This window comes from Haliotis rufescens, unplaced genomic scaffold (genome assembly GCF_023055435.1).
Source record: "Haliotis rufescens isolate VD_foot unplaced genomic scaffold, xgHalRufe1.0.p SCAF_15, whole genome shotgun sequence".
NCBI classification, from domain to species: domain Eukaryota; kingdom Metazoa; phylum Mollusca; class Gastropoda; order Lepetellida; family Haliotidae; genus Haliotis; species Haliotis rufescens.
In genome coordinates this window covers 25,159,362-25,180,022 of record NW_025963835.1, presented here as the reverse complement: position 1 = coordinate 25,180,022, position 20,661 = coordinate 25,159,362, and the positions used below count along the sequence as shown (strand labels likewise).

General features: G+C 39.7%; 1 protein-coding gene across 1 annotated transcript; it reads left to right on the top strand.

Moving 5' to 3' along the window:
- Positions 1 to 243: 243 nt before the first annotated feature.
- Positions 244 to 6,277, top strand: LOC124151003 (sulfotransferase 1B1-like). Its single transcript, XM_046523229.2, has 5 exons — positions 244 to 570; positions 1,541 to 1,891; positions 2,709 to 2,812; positions 3,226 to 3,397; positions 4,606 to 6,277. Exons 1-5 carry the CDS (start codon positions 396 to 398, stop codon positions 4,704 to 4,706), a joined length of 903 nt encoding a protein of 300 aa, XP_046379185.2. The 5' UTR covers positions 244 to 395; the 3' UTR covers positions 4,707 to 6,277.
- Positions 6,278 to 20,661: the final 14,384 nt, after the last annotated feature.

Genomic DNA, 20,661 nt, shown 5'->3' with positions numbered 1-20,661 from the left:
TGTATATATGTCATTAAATCTGATTAGAATAGAATTGTAAAACCATGGAAACAAACGAACCCGTAAAACATAGTCTTCCGTGTAGATTCGGTATTCAGGTTGAGGTGCCAGTTTTAAATGAATATGCCAAATCGTTCACAACAAAACATCTGTGAACTGTAACGCTTTAACTTGTGCGACAACTGCAATCACAGTGCGGATCGTATTAAATGACATGTTCTATCAGCGGCATTCATTTATCACTAACCCAATTCACAGCACAGTCTAGACGTAACAAGTGACACCACTGGCTGCACTGCCGTGCCCAGGCTGGGGTGACTCGACAGTTGTTGAGCAGGGGCAAAGTGACACAATACGCCGCTCACTATCAGTGTCCTCTGCAGCTGAAAACAAAAATGTCTACAAAAGAACTGACCGATCGTGGAGGAGAGAGCATGATTGTCAACTGCTACAAAGGATGTTATTTCTACCGGGGAGGGTTTCCTATTCCGTTTGAAGAGCACATGAAGCGGGTGGAGGACATGGCGCTACGGTCTGATGATGTCATCCTTTGCAGCTACCCAAAATCAGGTAACTGCACGATATATGTGTCCCAGATCCAAATCGGGCGCACCGGGAGCTATCATTCGCCTTGGTCTAGGGTTCTACAATTCGCTGTGCGGAGTTGCGTCCGTTAGATGAGACAGAAACAATTATGCTAGATTCGCCTTGATTATATTTCTAGGTTTTTCAGCACCACAGCTGTGCTTGTGCAGTTCACAAAAGTGGTAATTTTAAGACCTATCTTCTCATATCAAGCTGATACTATTCAAAGCGGCGTTTAACCAAACTTACTCTCAACAGAATCTGATTTCATGGATAAATGCCGAGTCATTTACAAACAAAGTAGTTTTTCAAATAGTTAGTTCAAGGAAATGCTTGAAAAATATTTAAAAAATAGTTTTAGTAGGACCTTCACATTCACATTGTTTCTCTCCTTTTGAATGAGTGAGTATGGTTTTACGCCGCTTTTAGCACTATCACGACCGGGGACACTGAAATGGGCTTCACACACTGTACCATGTGGGTAATGAAACCCGGGTCTTCGACGTGTCGAACGAACGCTTTAACCACTCAGCTACTCGACTGCCCAGGCTCTTTTTAAAGAAGTTACAGTGGTATATATCCTCTCTCAAACAAACATCCAAACCCTACCCCCAGAGGGGGGCACGGGTGGCCCAGTCGTCTAAGGCGCCGCGATTCGCTGTGCAGAGTTGCGTCCCTTGGGCACGCCAGAAACCTATGATTGTGGGTTCGAATCCCGGTTCGCCCCGATTATGTTTCTAGGTTTGTCAGCACCATACCCGTGCTCGTGGGTTTCACCGAAGTGGTAAACGTCTGAGACCTGCATCACTTCGGGCTTTCCTCCCACATTAAGCTGACACGCCGTGATATAACTGGAATACTGTTAAAAGCGGCGTTAAACCCAACTCACTCACTCACTCACCCTACCCCCAGAATATTAAAAGGGGGTACCTAAACTATTCCATACATGTTCTAGGGACACATTGGCTGTGGGAAGTCATCAGCATGATAGTCAATGAAGATCTGGAATACAGAGAGCGAGAGCGCGGAATGGACATGTTGGATTTCTCGCCAATGAGTTTACTGGAATCCATCAAATCCCCCAGAGTGCTTGGTAGCCATATCCACTTTCGTTTTCTCCCCAAAGAGGTTTTAACAAAGAAGCCCAAAGTTGTGTATATAGTCCGCGATCCCAAAGCCGTTGCTGTGTCCTACTACAATATGACTTTTGGAATGAAAACAGTGAGGAGCTATGATGGACATGTTCCTGTCAAAGAGTACAATGGGAAGTGGGAGGACTATTTGGAATCGTTCATCAGTGGTGAAGGTAAATGTAATTTTCAGACCAACAGAAGGCGATTGACTATCTATGATAAACCCGCCTGAGTGGTCTTGTGGATAGAACATATCTGCCAGAAAACGGACAATCGGTGGTCAATCTACAGCCGTGACCTACCAAAGACGTTAAAAGGTGGTACTTATTGTTACCCCAACTGACGTCGGCATTAGGGGGATAAAACAAGGACTAGTCGGCTCGGAATCAGTGAATTGTGTCTGAAGTGGCGATATACATGCTAACCTGCTGCAATATATCTCAGTGGGCAAACACTATGAAACCGGCAATAGTCCCAACAAGTACAAGCAGACACACACATGCACGTAGGCACACCCCCGTAACTATTTGAGGGCAACAATCTTGAACGCGACGGTTAACCCTATGTCGGGTGACCTCATCTATGACAGTATGTTGGCTTTGGTTGTATTGTACTGTGCAGGTGATGAGACTTGTAACACTTCATGGTCCCTTCATGGTCAAATCACGTTCATAACTTTGCAAGGGACAAGTAGAGGCTAGTTGCCTAAGACGCGGAATTCACTGTTCAGAGTGGTACCCCCTAGGTGTGCCAGGATACTATATTCGTAGGTTTGAATCCAAGATTCGCTCTGAGTGTGATCCTTGGGTTTGCAGCCTCATACTCATACTCGTGGATGTCCTCAAAGTATTAAGTTTAGGACTGCATCACTTCGGGTTTTCTATCCACATTAAGTGGACATAACTGAAAAAACATTTCGTATTGACGCTTACACAAACACACTCACACACTGAGTTGCAGAGTTTTGATCTCGATGTTTCTCTGATGTAGTGGAATACGGATCTTGGTTCGACCACACTCTAAGTTGGAAACAAGCAAGGGAAGATAATCCCGATGTTCCAGTATTTCTGTTGAAATATGAAGACATGAAAAGCGTGAGTTGATCAAAGCCTGAATCGTGATAAGGAAACAAAACCTGTTCATTTTAAACATATTCCAAATATAAAACTAAATATACCATTGGAGTAGGATATGCATGCCTGTCGCAAGAGCCAACTAAAATGACATAGATCCTGGATAAGTCCCTGCATTTTCTGTTGAAGAATATTTACATTACGCAGTAATTTAACTTTAATATCGCTAACTGCGGCATTATACAACATTCATCAAACTGTTTGAAGATGGTGAGTAAATAAAAAAAATGTACATCTTTATGGATGTCAACTTCTGGTTCATTGTAGTCATCAACACACTCGATCATACAAAATCATATTTTATATCAATATACAGCAAAGAAGAAATGTATTCAAATCTCTGCTAAAAAAGGTTCTTCTCTGTATTTATGCAGGACCCTGTTTCGTGCATACAAAAACTGAGCACATTTTTAGAGAAACCCAATAATATTGAGAGGGCCCAGGCGATCGCGGACGCCTGCAGCTTTTCTAACATCAAGAAAGTCAATACAGGAACCAGGGCTGATGGCGTTGTTTGGAAGGAAGGAGGGAATATGTTCAGGAAAGGTGAGTGAGTGGTCTGGAAACCCATGAGAACGAGTATGGGCCCGAGCAACAAGGTTTCATATTCAGGGTGAATGTTGGATTCGAACCCATGCTTCAGGATTTTGGCTCGACCTCAGGGACGCAATTCCTAACAGCGTTTTGTGGCGCATCGGGCGACTGGGGCTCATTACTAACCCCAGGAAAGGTACTGCAAATTAGAGTGAAAGAGTGAGTGAGTTTGGTTTTACGCCGCTTTTAGCAATATTCCAGCAATATCACAGCGGGGGACACCAGAAATGGGCTTCACACATTGTACCCATGTCAGGAATCGAACCCGGGTCTTCGGCGTGACGAGCGAACGCTTTAACCACTAGGCTACCCGACCGCCCCTGCAAATTAGAAGCTGTTTGTTTGTGAATATTCACATCACTTGATGTGACACATCTGTCAGTGCCTCCTTTATTCAGCACTCATGTTATATAATGGTTACTTTATATTTTGTTTGTTTCTGTCTGTTGAAAATCATCAATGGTTCCACTCTAGTGCTGAAGATGGTCCAGAGCTGAGTTCATTTCTTAATGATATGAGTGACATTAAGGAACTTGCAATTGTCCAAACCCCCGTGGGATTCCTGGTTAGAATACACGATGCTGGTCGTAGAGGGTTGATGACTTGGTGGTCATATTTGGTAAATTTGTTGATTACGTGTTGCTCGTAGTATCATACACTGGATTGACTGGTCCAGGCTCGCACACGTACAGGCCACCGTGAATTGAATATTGCAGAATGCGTCGAGAACAAGAAACAAACATGTCAGAACAGGTTTTTGTAGGAGTGTGCTTCAGCATTAATCAGTTGACATGAATCCTTCATATATCACGTTTACATACGTCAAAATCATATTCAAATTATTTTGTTTGTTTTAGATACACTTTGTGTAATGTTTTATAACATCAAGGTACAAATATTATCACTTGCATGAAGAAAAAGCGTCAAAAATGTAATTAAATATGATCAGGGACCTCCCCATTGGCCTTTGTTTCAAATTTGTTTTAATGTTCCACCTTTTAGAAATTCTAACAGAACGGTCCAGTAAAGTAGTTTCGGTAGCAAAGTTACGTCGTCAAATATGTCTCTTCACTTTTCTCCTAATAGTTTCATTATTAAAGCATATACATATTTAATATTAAGAATTTAATCATATACATTCACGTTCATCGGTTTTTCAGGGCAAAGCAACGACTGGAAGCATTGGTTCAAAGTGGCTCAAAACGAGAGGTTTGAAGACGTCTTGATGGCTAAAATGAACAAAAGAGGTGTTTCTGAATAAGTGATAGATACTTTAGAAAACACACACACAATTCAATGTATCATTTGTGCACAACAAGGTTGAAACACTCCTGTTGGAGCGTCACATGTATGTCTTGTTATGTGTCCACTTCCAAATTGAAACAGTAAGTTAACCCAGAAAGCAAAACGTAAAACCAACAAATAACAAAGAGATGCTAAACAATCAACACTTGTATTAGAAATAAACCAGGTCTACAAGCCAATACAAATTACTGCAAAGCAAGTAGAGTGGCAGTACAAAATTCAATGGCAGTATAAAATTCAACAGCAGTGGAAATTCAATTACAACATTGTTTAGCAATACATTACTCAGCAACAGAACCGTTAAATGAAGACAGGGTTGACTTATGATTTTAGTTTCTGCTTTTTCATGCTTTAACTTGAGATACAACAACAGCAACAACAACAATGATATCATGAGCTTGTGTTAATGAATCACTATCAAATAGTAATGATACCAGGTGTTCGCGAAAAGGTGAGCGTATCCTGTCCCACCAGTGGCATCCGTCACATACGCATGCAAAGGCAAGTCAATTGTTCACCTAAAAAACAAGAAAATGAATTGGCTATATGACCATTATTGAACGATATCAGCTCATCGATATACCGGAAGCTTATGTTAAACTTCTTGGCCGAATTCCCCTGTATCATGTGAGGAAAAGTTTGTATCCTGAAGTCTTTGGTGTTAAAGCAGCTGGAATCATCACTTACCACTGAATATCACTGCTTATTAATTTATTCGGCAATATTTCATCACCACCGAATCAGTGTGTCAATGAGGTGCGTGAGTGTGATAATGTGTTGAGATTCGTTTATTAAAAAGAAATATTGACTTAAAAACCATGTATTCAGAGTAATAGCCAAATGTATCCCCAAATAACATGTTTTCGAATCTCACCTCTTTCCGAGCCCCTCAACAAAACGTAACCACGCGCTTTATGGCGTAATCAAGGTACAGTCTTCAAAGCCTACTGAAGACATCAAAATGTTCGCCTCTTGTCGCTGAAGTTATGTTACGAATTAAGCTAGACGAGGTAAGATGTTCAAAAAGGTATGAAAACATACTTCAAAACTTACTTTTGCACTGATGAATAAACTTGATCTGTTGATATTTTTTCGCCAGAATCATCGCATGCACCGGTGATACATCGGCTGCTGTTTGTCAACTTGCTGGCTGTAATGTCATGTGACTGATTATGCTGATTGTCTATTCTTAACTTGTCTGTCGTAGAGGGGCTCGAAATCAGGTGACGGTAACAAGATGGCGCCTGATTGACTCGTCTCACTTGGCGAGGCATAATCACGATTAAATTGACAAATTTGGCCATTTGACTATCCAACTGTAAACCGAAATAAATGTTGTCAAAGGTTAGACTTAATTTTATAGCGATTGTTATAAGACACGTAATCAGATATACGTCTTAGGGTCTCGAAAACAGTGCGCTAGGATACCCGCATCAACTGTGAACATGTGAAAATATTATGTAATATACACCCCACCTATATTGTGTTTCTGTTGAATTAACTTAATAAACTAAGGGCAAAAGAATATATACCGAATTTGTTTTTTATGTTTTTGAAAATTGAAGACATGTTATTAAATTTGAGTATGTCTATTTAAACATCACTCATTTCTGAATCAGTTTGTGGAAAGTAATATGTGTCTGGGTAATTTGTGTACAGATATATTGGTTCAATAGAGACTGGGGTAAGAAATTACTTTCAACCACAGGAACCCTATCATGATTGAAATGTTCTAAATACGAGTAGTTCCTGAAACGAGAGATAATATGCGCATATGTATGTTAAAACACACAACACGTAAATAATAATTAATAACAGTACATATGGTAGTTTGGTTCCAACAAATTGGTTTGAATAATCTTGATATGAGTATTTCTATAACTACCTCACACTGAAAGTTACAGTGTGGGGTCATATATTGACTGCATTAACACAGTGTCAACATGGCCTTCACGATTGACGCGTTGTTAAAGTGTTGTCACTTTTGTTAAAGTGTTTTGAACTAAATATAATCGTGCCTATATCACCTCACATTTCAACTCACATTACATCAAGACCCGCTGTTCTGTAAAGATCATTGTTTTCACCCTGGATATCAAGCCTAGGCCTATCTTGGAAGCTTGATCACTGTTACTGCTAGGTGAGTACTATTATCACGGACATTTTTGCTATCACCACTTTATTTGATACAGCCGTTGTATTTGTACTGGGATTGAATTGTGTACTGCCACGCTATGCCATTGTAATTGCTATGCAGTAGTTTGTATTGATTTGTATACCAAGTTAATTTTTTTAACACAATTGTTCATTTTATAGCAGTCTTTGTATTTTGTTGGTATCACACTGAAGACTCTAGCTTTGTTTCTGGGTTAACTTATTGTTTCAACTTGGAAGTTAACACGACTAAAGCCAATTCGAGCTGTTGCAGACCCTGGAACTGTGGAAGCATGATTAAAAGACAGTAAAGTTTTAATTAGCCTTAAGTAGGTTCATAATAATATTTAACTGTAATCTTTCATGATAAAAATTACGAGGGGTTTATGATGGTGTTTTTAGTTGTTTTAAGCTAACCCCCAACAGGTCCGTCATAGTCATGGAAAATCGGATACCCATCGGCTGTGTTGGTTCATATGCTACTAAAATAACAGCACATTCTATTTCTAATAGCTGGACTATATTTAAAATTCTTTCATTGGGCGATGAAGCTCATAATGTGCAGAAACATATTGTCTGCTTGGTTAAAGGTCAAAATTCAATACATAAGCAATAGACCCGTGAAGATCAGGGGTAGAATAGGTCTTCAGCAACCCATGCTTGCCGTAAAAGGTGACTATGCTTGTCGTAAAAGGCGACTAACGGGATCGGGTGGTCAGGCTCGCTGACTTGGTTGATACATGTCATCGATCCCAATTGCGTGGATCGATGCTCATGATATTAATCACTGGATTGTCTGGTCCAGACTAGATTATTTACAGACCGCCGTCATATAGCTGGAATATTGCTGAGTGCGGCGTTAATCAACAAACCAACCAACCAACCAATTGCGTGGATCGATGCTCATGATATTAATCACTGGATTGTCTGGTCCAGACTCGATTATTTACAGACCGCCATCATATAGCTGGAATATTGCTGAGTGCGGCGTTAATCAACAAACCAACCAACCAATTGCGTGGATCGATGCTCATGATATCAATCACTGGATTGTCTGGTCTAGACTCGATTATTTACAGACCGCCGTCATATAAGCTGGAATATTGCCGAGTGCGGCGTTAATCAACCAACCAACCAACCAACATAAGCAATAGTTACCCTATTCTACCCCGGAATCTTAACGGGTCTATTGCTTATGTATTGAATTTTTACCTTTAACCAAGCAGACAATATGTTTCTGCACATTATGAGCTTCATCGCCCAATGAAAGAATTTTAAAAATAGTCCAGCTATTAGAAATAAAATGTGCTGCTATTTTAGTAGCATATGAACCAACACAGCCGATGGATATCCGATTTTCCATGACTATGACGGACCTGTTGGGGGTTAGCTTAAAACAACTAAAAACACCATCATAAACCCCTCGTAATTTTTATCATGAAAGATTACAGTTTAATAATATTATGAACCTACTTAAGGCTAATTAAAACTTTACTGTTTTTTAATCATGCTTCCACAGTTCCAGGGTCTGCAACAGCTCGAATTGGCTTTAGTTGTATTATGATCTGTCATGGAAAGCTTTGTAGACTTATTTAGTCCATCTTCCCGAATTAAATGATGTTTCACCGGAATTGTGTATGACTAGACCTTCTGAAACACTGCAGTTTCTGTTCCTGTATATTGACCCAATGGAGTAGCTGTGTCAGCTCCTGTATACCACATGGAGTAGCGGTGTCAGTTTCCGTATAACACATGGAATAGCTTTGTCAGCTCCTGTAATACCAGATAGAGTAGCCGTGTCAATATTTGAAGCACATTCCTACAACTTAAAATATTTTTTTCATGGAAAAATTGCTGAAGACATTTTAATTTTTTCATTTGATATTTTTTGGTCAGGAGTTACTTGAGCTACTTGGGCCACACACAGATGCAAGGACTATCAGTCTTGAAAGAAGGACACCGCAGTGTTGTTGACCGTTTCAACATGAGCAAAGGACCTTTGTATTATTATCCCCACAATTTCTGAAAGACACTTAATAGCCAGGCAGTACTGCCAAGCGTTATATCCTGGCCCACAGTTTCTGATTATGCCTGTGTTGCAGAAAAATGTTCGAACAGAGCTGGCTTTCCAGGGTGTAGTCGGGATGGTCGAAGGATCGTTTATACCGATTCCTGGACCAAGTGCATTCAGGGATTCCTACATCTGTAGGAAAGGATACCCTGCCATGCATTTGCAGTGTTTGTGACAGCACATTGAAATTTATAAATGTTTATTGTGCGTATCCTGGATCTGCCCATGATGTCAGAGTGTTAAAAACAGTCCTTTGGCACACAATCTGGCTGATGATCCCCTACCAAAGGAATGTCACTTGCTTAGGGACTCGGCTTATAGTCTCTCAGCTTCACTACTTGTGGCCTTTCGGGACAATGGCCATTTGACAAATGTGGAAAAGCAGTATAACAGTGCACACAGTTTTACACGTGTTGACATTGAACGCTGTTTAGGTCTTTTGAAAAGGAAATTCCGGAAACTGAAGTTCCTAGACATGAGAAATGTAAGGGAGATTCCCGTAGCTTGATGTGCTCTTCACAACTTTATTTTAGCGAGAGAATGAACTTGAACTTGACATTGAAGAACCTGCATCAGCTGACGACGGCAATACAGATGTGAACTGACAAACAGGCATTGCAAAACGACAAGAAATTGCTCAACTCTTAGCCTAACGTCGTTGCTCATGTCAATCACTGGATTGTATGGTCCAGACTCAATTATTTACAGACTGCCATCATGTGGCTGAAATATTGCTGAGTGTGGCGTTAAACAACAAACAAACTTTGTTGTGGCACATTGCTCAAAATACTCATGTATGGTAAATAATCGAGTATGGACCAGACAATCCAGTGATTGATATCATGAGCATCGATCCACGCAATTGGGATCGATGACATGCATCAACCAAGTCAGCGAGCCTGACCACCCGATCCCGTTAGTCGCCTTTTACGACAAGCATAGTCTCCTTTTACGGCAAGCATGTGTTGCTGAAGACCTATTCTACCCCGGAATCGAGATAAAAAGAAGGCCAGACAAAATGAATTCCTTGTTTATTAGAAGGTATCTTTTTCTTGATTGTTAGATGAAGGAGATAAAAAGAATGAGGAAAAAAGAGGTTATCTGTACAACAATGGAAACATGATCATACTGTGCTTAAAAATACAATTAATCAATAGTATATATTTTATAAATTAGAAGTTATAAGTTGCATTTTTTTTTACCAAGGCAAGAAAATTGAGTAGGCAATTTCCATAAAGCAATTAAAGAATTTGTCTGGCCACAGTAATGATTGAAATCACATGCAGAACATGATTGGTTGGTTGGTTGGTTTGTTGTTTAACGCCGCACTCAGTCATATTCCAGCTATATGACGGCGGTCTGTAAATAAATCGAGTCTGGACCAGACAATCCAGTGATTAATATCATGAGCATCGATCCACGCAATGATGGGTTAGCTTAAAACAACTAAAAACACCATCATAAACCCCTCGTAATTTTTATCATGAAAGATTACAGTTAAATATTATTATGAACCTACTTAAGGCTAATTAAAACTTTACTGTTTTTTAATCATGCTTCCACAGTTCCAGGGTCTGCAACAGCTCGAATTGGCTTTAGTTGTATTATGATCTGTCATGGAAAGCTTTGTAGACTTATATAGTCCATCTTCCCGAATTTAATGATGATGTTTCACCGGTATTGTGTATGACCAGACCTTCTGAAACACTGCAGTTTCTGTTCCTGTATATTGACCCAATGGAGTAGCTGTGTCAGCTCCTGTATACCACAAGGAGTAGCGGTGTCAGTTTCCGTATAACACATGGAATAGCTGTGTCAGCTCCTGTAATACCAGATAGAGTAGCCGTGTCAATATTTGAAGCACACAACTTAAAATATTTTTTACATGGAAAAATTGCTGAAGACTTTTTAATTTTTTCATTTGATATTTTTTGGTCAGGAGTTACTTGAGCTACTTGGGCCACACACAGATGCAAGGACTATCCGTCTTGAAAGAAGGAAACTTGTCTTCCTATGGTATGTCAGCAACACTGAAACATTCCGCAGTGTTGTTGACCGTTTCAACATGAGCAAAGGACCTTTGTATTATTAGCTCCGCAATTTCTGCAAGACACTTAATAGCCAGGAAGTACTGCCAAGCCTTATATCCTGGCCGAAAGTGTCTGAGTTGCAGAAAAATGTTTGAACAAATTCCGGAAACTGAAGTTCCTAGACATGAGAAATGTAAGGGAGATTCCCGTAGCTTGATGTGCTCTTCACAACTTTATTTTAGCGAGAGAATGAACTTGAACTTGACATTGAAGAACCTGCATCAGCTGACGACGGCAATACAGATGTGAACTGACAAACAGGCATTGCAAAACGACAAGAAATTGCTCAACTCTTAGCCTAACGTCGTTGCTCATGTCAATCACTGGATTGTATGGTCCAGACTCAATTATTTACAGACTGCCATCATGTGGCTGAAATATTGCTGAGTGTGGCGTTAAACAACAAACAAACTTTGTTGTGGCACATTGCTCAAAATACTCATGTATGGTAAATAATCGACTATGGACCAGACAATCCCGTGATTGATATCATCAGCATCGATCCACGCAATTGGGATCGATGACATGCATCAACCAAGTCAGCGAGCCTGACCACCCGATCCCGTTAGTCGCCTTTTACGACAAGCATAGTCACCTTTTACGGCAAGCATGTGTTGCTGAAGACCTATTCTACCCCGGAATCGAGATTAAAAGAAGGCCAGACAAAATGAATTCCTTGTTTATTAGAAGGTATCTTTTTCTTGATTGTTAGATGAAGGAGATAAAAAGAATGAGGAAAAAAGAGGTTATCTGTACAACAATGGAAACATGATCATACTGTGCTTAAAAATACAATTAATCATTAGTATATATTTTATAAATTAGAAGTTATAAGTTGCATTTTTTTTTACCAAGGCAAGAAAATTGAGTAGGCAATTTCCATAAAGCAATTAAAGAATTTGTCTGGCCACAGTAATGATTGAAATCACATGCAGAACATGATTGGTTGGTTGGTTTGTTTGTTGTTTAACGCCGCACTCAGTCATATTCCAGCTATATGACGGCGGTCTGTAAATAATCGAGTCTGGACCAGACAATCCAGTGATTAATATCATGAGCATCGATCCACGCAATGATGGGTTAGCTTAAAACAACTAAAAACACCATCATAAACCCCTCGTAATTTTTATCATGAAAGATTACAGTTAAATATTATTATGAACCTACTTAAGGCTAATTAAAACTTTACTGTTTTTTAATCATGCTTCCACAGTTCCAGGGTCTGCAACAGCTCGAATTGGCTTTAGTTGTATTATGATCTGTCATGGAAAGCTTTGTAGACTTATTTAGTCCATCTTCCCGAATTAAATGATGTTTCACCGGAATTGTGTATGACTAGACCTTCTGAAACACTGCAGTTTCTGTTCCTGTATATTGACCCAATGGAGTAGCTGTGTCAGCTCATGTATACCACATGGAGTAGCTGTGTCAGCTCCTGTATACCACATGGAGTAGCGGTGTCAGTTTCCGTATAACACATGGAATAGCTTTGTCAGCTCCTGTAATACGAGATAGAGTAGCCGTGTCAATATTTGAAGCACACAACTTAAAATATTTTTTACATGGAAAAATTGCTGAAGACTTTTTAATTTTTTCATTTGATATTTTTTGGTCAGGAGTTACTTGAGCTACTTGGGCCACACACAGATACAAGGACTTTCAGTCTTGAAAGAAGGACACTTGCCTGCCTTGGTATGTCAGCAACACTGAAACATTCCGCAGTGTTGTTGACCGTTTCAACATGAGCAATTAAAGGACCTTTGTATTATTATCCCCACAATTTCTGAAAGACACTTAATAGCCAGGCAGTACTGCCAAGCCTTATATCCTGGCCGAAAGTTTCTGATTATGCCTGTGTTGCAGAAAAATGTTCGAACAGAGCTGGCTTTCCAGGGTGTAGTCGGGATGGTCGAAGGATCGTTTATACCGATTCCTGGACCAAGTGCATTCAGGGATTCCTACATCTGTAGGAAAGGATACCCTGCCATGCATTTGCAGTGTTTGTGACAGCACATTGAAATTTATAAATGTTTATTGTGCGTATCCTGGATCTGCCCATGATGTCAGAGTGTTAAAAACAGTCCTTTGGCACACAATCTGGCTGATGATCCCCTACCAAAGGAATGTCACTTGCTTAGGGACTCGGCTTATAGTCTCTCAGCTTCACTACTTGTGGCCTTTCGGGACAATGGCCATTTGACAAATGTGGAAAAGCAGTATAACAGTGCACACAGTTCTACACGTGTTGACATTGAACGCTGTTTAGGTCTTTTGAAAAGGAAATTCCGGAAACTGAAGTTCCTAGACATGAGAAATGTAAGGGAGATTCTTGTGGTGATTGTAGCTTGATGTGCTCTTCACAACTTTATTTTAGCGAGAGAATGAAATTGAACTTGACATTGAAGAGCCTGCATCAGCTGACGACGGCAATACAGATGTGAACTGTAAAACAGGCATTGCAAAACGACAAGAAATTGCTCAACTCTTAGCCTAACGTCGTTGCTCATGTCAATCACTGGATTGTATGGTCCAGACTCAATTATTTACAGACTGCCATCATGTGGCTGAAATATTGCTGAGTGTGGCGTTAAACAACTAACAAACTTTGTTGTGGCACATTGCTCAAAATACTAATGTATGGTTAATAATCGAGTATGGACCAGACAATCCAGTGATTGATATCATGAGCATCGATCCACGCAATTGGGATCGATGACATGCTTCAACCAAGTCAGCGAGCCTGACCACCTGATCCCGTTAGTCGTCTCCTACGACAAGCATGGGTATATGAGTACTTAATCAGCTATCAAAACAACCCCATAAAATTGGGAATTGGAACTTTGTATTCTTATGTCAGGTACACGTCACTATGATAAAAGTCAAAATAAAACTTGTTGCCACGGAAACAGAAAATATTTAAAATAAACAGCACCAGCTGACAACCTGTATGTGCATTTTCAAAAAGTATCTATTAGTTTTGAAAACGTCCTAAATAGCGAAAGGCACCTCTTCAGCCCTTGGTAATACATGAACAAAGTTCGTATGAAAAGTATTTCACATCTTTCAGACCCGAGAAGATTCCGGGGTAGAATAGGTCTTCAGCAACCCATGCTTGCCGTAAAAGGTGACTGGGCTTGTCGTTAAAAGGCGACTAACGGGATCGGGTGGTCAGGCTCGCTGACTTGGTTGAAGCATATGATCGATGCTCATATCAATCACTGGATTGTCTGGTCCAGACTCGATTATTTACTATATTCATATAGCTGGAATATTGCTGAGTGCGGCGTTAAACAACAAACCAACCAACCACAACTTTCAAGTTGTGCTCCGGAAATACACCTTCCGCAACTTCCAGACTAAGTCCAAATTGTTTCCATGGATTTCGAGACCCATGAAGATTCCGGGGTAGAATAGGTCTTCAGCAACCCATGCTTGCCGTAAAAAGGTGTCTTTGCTTGTCGTAAAAGGCGACTAACGGGATTGGGTGGTCAGGCTCGCTGACTTGGTTGATGCATGTCATCAATCCCAATTGCGTGGATCGATGCTCATGATGTCAGTCACTTGATTGTCTGGTCCAGACTCGATTATTTACAGACCGCCGTCATATAGCTGGGATATTGCTGAGTGCGGCGTTAAACAACTAACAACCAACCAAAAACCACGAGCACGGGTATGGTGCTGACAAACCTGGAAACATAATCGGGGCGAACCGGGATTTGCACCCACAATCATAGGTTTCTGGCTGCCCAAGGGACGCAATTGTATATAGAAGGTTTACAAACAATGAGGCAGCTTTCACATTGGAATCTTAACACTTGAACATGCTCGGAAAGAACATGTAAACACTGAAAATTTCCTCAACCCATACGGAGCTCTCAATATTTATGCATAACTCCGCCCACTGAATCCAAAACGAGGCTGACCCGGCGCGCGATCGACCAGGAAGAGTGAGTCTAAAATGGCGCGACCTTCGAGTAACTTTCACTGTTGTGTCCCGCAATGCTCAAGCGATTCGCGCTACGAAGCAAATATCAACTTTCACGCGTTCCTCAAGGCAGAAGATCGGCGGAGGAAATGGATTATATCTTTACGAAGAGACGAGGGTCCGTTTTTCAAGGTACTTTGACAGTGACCTGCATCCCTCCTTGACCTACGATTATGTAATTCAATGCGGAAGTGTTTTCTTTTGTCCAAGTCTACAAACGTGAACGTTGTTGAACGAACTGAATACTGATAAATGATTTCATAAATAAGTAATTTATAACATGTATCCAACTATCGAACTATTCGCCAAATGTCTTGGGAACATATTAACTACCAACTTTGATGATTAATAGTTTGAGTGTAGCATTGAAATTATATCTAGTGACTAGTGCTGTGTTCATCGAAGTACATTCTTGATAATGTGGTTGACGTGCATTTATTCCATTTTCAGATATCAAAATACACTGTCGTTTGTGATAAATACTTGAGAGAGAAAAGACAAACAATCTGTAAAACACTCTTAACACCAGGTATTTCTTTTAATGTTAATCTTAATTACCATCTATAGGCTAGATCTATGTGTGTTATGGTTCCGAAGTTGTGTCTGTTTCAAACATATATAATTTAATGATTTAATCTCACTGTAATTAATGTTTTCTTTCGACATGATGCACATATGAATTTGTTTTATATGTTTGCCCTGTATAAGATTTTCTACTGATACTTTATAGGTGCCCTCTATTATCGCATGGTCCAACCCCACCCCACAGCGGAAACCACCTGTCCAAAGGTCACACCTGCAATCCAGCCAGTCCAGGAAACGTTTAGCAGAAGTCCTCACAGATGGGTAATGACAATGATTCTCTTTATAAAAAAATAAAATTGATCACTTTTTGTTGATTTATATTGATATATATAATATAATCTTCCCATGAAACTCCAAACATCTTCTAAACAGAAATATTTTTGTTCTAATTTAATGGAGAAAACAAAATACATGTCAGTCATGAGTTGTGTGTTGAAAACATAAATGATATGTATGAATAATATTACCAATCATGTTGATATTACAGGCAAAACATACCAATTGGCACAGATGAAGCAGCAGATGATGTCGACCAGGTTGATCAGCTTGATGAACTACCCAGAAAACTCAAGGAAACCGAAGAAGCACTTCGCAAGAAAGAAGAGGAATGTTGTGAACTTTAAAAAAACCATGTAGAACTTAAAGATAAGATATATCTTGAAAAGTTTGGAGTTAACCGTTTTAGCACTGATAATTCTTTGATACGATTCTACACTGGTTTCGAACATATGCTCTGTTTTGTGCATTTTTCTCTTTCATTCAGCCTAATGCCTCCAACATGCAAAGTGCATACTATGTTCCAAGTGAAATTGTATCTCTTGCTGGTATACCAAGGTCAATGCTGCTCATAGATGAGTGTTTATGTTTTTATGTAGAGAGCTGGTCTGCTTGCTGATTGGGAGGTCAGACTCGCTGACTTGGGCGATGCATGTCATCGTATCCCAATTGCATAGATCGATGCTTATGATTTCAATAACTGGATTGTCTGGTCCATACTTGATTATTTTCAGACCGCCGTCATATAGCTGGAATATTGCTGAGTGTGGGGTGCTGCGTTAAACAACAAACAAACATCATAAATGTCAGTACCCCTGTAATTATTAGACCCTTGGACCATAATTTAAGACCACAGAAGTGGAGAAAGTTTCTATACCAGTGAAACTCTGACAGATACAAAAAAGTCTACATCATTCAACTTGCAACTGTTGATGAACATGTTGAATACATGACAAGTATTTATGAAATGAATATTCCACATGAGCTATCAAGGGAAAATCAGATTGGATCATCTCTCTTGGATCCTTATTGTTTTGAATACACACACAAATTTTGTGTTTCATAGAACATATTTTCTGCAAAAAGTAAATACATAGTGTAAGCCATCCCTCTACATTTTTATGATAATACTTGGATGATAATCTGGTCATTATATTCAAATCATTGTGGTCTAATGATCATGTTGAAAAATAAATGTTATGTTGACTGACCTTATCTTGTTCTTTATGTTTCAGTTTTATGGTGATTCTAGTATTACTTTGGGAATTTGTAAAATAGCTGCAGAGGAAAGAATTTATTATTCCTTGTTAATTTTGTATAAATTAATTAAGGTAATACTAAAAAAAGAATGCATCTAAATTAGCTTGAAGTTTACACCACATTTCAGAATTAAATATTACTCTTTCCAAATGGGTTTCCTGCTGAGGCCAAACAAAAAGGTCACACCATTTTTAAACCTGAAACAGCAAGTTGCATTTGAACCTGAAAATAATGGTTTTGATTTTCCTTAAGGGACAACACACCACCCTTCCTCTGCAGGTAAGCTACATTATTTAAATTTGGAGCAACAACACTTTTGATCTCTAAGAGACCAAAAGGAGGGTCAGCACTTGGGTCGTAAACTTCCCATCAGGGGATGCGGCAAGCCAGTAGCAATGGGGATTCACTATAACACCACTTGGGTAGATATTTATTTCCTTATTCTTGAGAGTACTAAAGGCTTGGGCAGCAACAGGCTCGTAGTCAAGTCCAAATTGAAGATTAGTACCACGTCTAGGTCGGGTAGTCTTCAGGTGCTCCGCAAACGATTCTCGATCTGCAATGGTAATGTTAAAAAAAATAATTATCTCACATAGTTGATTGATTGATTGATTGTTGTTTAACGCCGCACTCAGCAATATTCCAGCTAAATGACGGCCGTCATATAGCTGGAATATTGCTGAGTGCGGCGTTAAACAACAAAACCAAACAACCAACAAATGGCTGTACATTTTTAAATAAATTGTTTTTGAAAAACAACAGTTCAAATCTAACCTACTGAAGGTCACATGGGAAGAAGATGACAAACACTTTTCCAGATGCTTTGATTTATATCCAGAAACAACAAATGATAATAAAAAGTGTAACTTCTAAAATAAACACATTCACAGAATTATTACTTCACAATAGTTTGAACACAAAATAGGTAGATGTGATGACACTTCATGTACTTCGACAAAATCGAACCTCAAGTGTTTCAACACATTTTCCTTCACTTTACAGGAATTAATACAGGAAAAATGTGAAATGGTACAAATCCATCATAAAAGTACAGGTACAAGATATATGGTCACATACAGACAAAGCGATTAGAACTGTCACAGTTGTCTTCTACTATTCTTTCCACCATAGATGATCTTGGCCATGACATATCCCACACTGAAAAAAGCCAGATTGGCTGTAAATACAATATTCATTATTTATTCTCTCAACATGGAGACTTATGTCTGTAACACTTCTAGTCGCTTTGTCTCTATGTCCAACCGTCCGCTCTCAAGATCCATTCTTTCCCTGTGCATTCGCTTGGGGTCAGACCGTAATTCTGCCAATTCTGACACTGATGATGTAGCCCTTCTTTTTCTGTTTGGAGTTGTTGGAGTCAAATTTTTGACTTCTATAGGTGTATCGGCTGTTCCACCAGATTCGCCCTTCTCTCTCACCTCTGTCTGGGCTGGTTCCTCCCTGAAGATGCTACCAGCTTCAACCAGAGGCTGAACAGTAGGATCAAACAGCATACATTTCCTCCATGATGCTGTAGTATCTACACGACTGTCTGCCCCGGCCTGTCTTCTTCTGGCGGTCCTTAATGGTCTTGTGCCTAATAGTTAACAAGCATATAGTAGACGCAGTCATCTATATCCCCCGCCCATTTTAACACGTTATGGTCCCAAACCAGGTGACTGACCCAGCATTTCGTAAAATAAAATAAAAATTGAAATTCCTAAATAGCACCAGTTCAGCATGAGTCTGATAGACATGCAAAGATTCGTAGAGAAATATTTAACGGTTTCGGCTCCGGAAACGATTTCGGGACGCACGCACACACGGAACCCATTCCTATATCCCCCGCCAACGTTGTTGGGGCGGGGAATAATAATATGTCAATAATATTTTAATCTGACTTTCATAACAGAATATATTGATGGAAACAACAGGCACAGGTGACATTTGAAAATGCTTGGATTTACTTGGTCCATATATGAACTTACTAATACAACTCCCATCGCGAGATAACATTACTTATCCTTATATTCAACAAAGAGAAAATACCTTGATCTCATGCTTCTGAACTTTTGATCACATTCTTCTCCTGTGAAGGAATGACCCTTTTCACACATTCCTTCTGCCACCCTCCGCCAAGCCTGTTTTGACGTAATGGTGCTGCTGCTGAACAGGTCGCAATGCTGCCTCCTACGCTCTACAAGCAGCAGGACTGCTTCATGTCTCCATTGAACTCCCTCTGCAACAAGATGGTATATATACATTGAGTGAAGAAATTTGACAAGTGTAAATAACAGTACATGAAATGATGAGGGATCGAGTTGGCCATTTGGGTTTAATATGAATTTCAGCAATGTTTCAGGGTTATACGGAGTATGGCAGTGTAACATTTCAGTCTAACCTCTTCAACCACAGATAAGCTACAAAGCGTCAGGGGCGGGATTTGAAAATACAAACTGAAGTAAACAGTAAACAATAACAACAATACCATGGATACGAGCTATTAATAATATAAGCAACCCATGCTTGCCGTAAGAGGTGACTATGCTTGTCGTAAAAGGCGACTAACGGGATTGGGTGGTCAGGCTCGCTGACTTAGTTGATACATGTCATCGATCCCAATTGCGTGGATCGATGCTCATGCTATCAATCACTGGTTTGTCTGGTCCAGACTCGATTATTTACAGACCGCCGTCATATAGCTGGAATATTGCTGAGTGCGGCGTTAAACAACAAACCAACCAACTTAATATGCTAAAATATGACTTATTAGATAGCAAACCTTGAGAATCTGTTGTTCCATTGGAGAATAAGGATTCTGTTAAAAAGTAAATGGTAAATACATGTAAAGAATTCTATCACTTAATGATTCATGACAGACATACTATGCCATAAATATTCAGTAAGGTATCTTTCAAACTCTTAGTCTCTCTTTGGCCTTATAGGTACATTGTCATATATCTTCTAAAGATATTTTTCTGTTTATTGTTTGTATGCTGAGTGCATTACTGCACCTGTATGACGGCGGCCAGTAAGCCAGACAATTCAATGATTGACATTATGCGCATTGATCCACGCATTTTGGATACGATGACATGCATGAACCAAGCTTGACCACCTGATCCAGTAGGTCGAGCATAGTCGATTTCACGGCAAGCATTGGTTGCTAAAGACCTATTCTAACCTGGATCTTCACAGGAGATGCCCTGTTTAGTGACATGTAAGCATATTTTTATGTTGATATTATTAGTTCTTGAATTGTGACCAATGATATTTTCCATTGCATCTAAATGTTGGTGCCACAACATAAACTTTGAGGTCGGAAAAAATGAAAAAAAACCCCACACGTTTCGTCTTGCAGGTCCAGGTCCATTTCAGTTTCCGATGCCGGTTTTCCAATGAATCTGGAAAGTGCTGAAAGGAAAGGATAACAGAGACTCGATTGCAATCAATATGTGCATTAACTCCGCTATTTAGAAATATGGTTTAC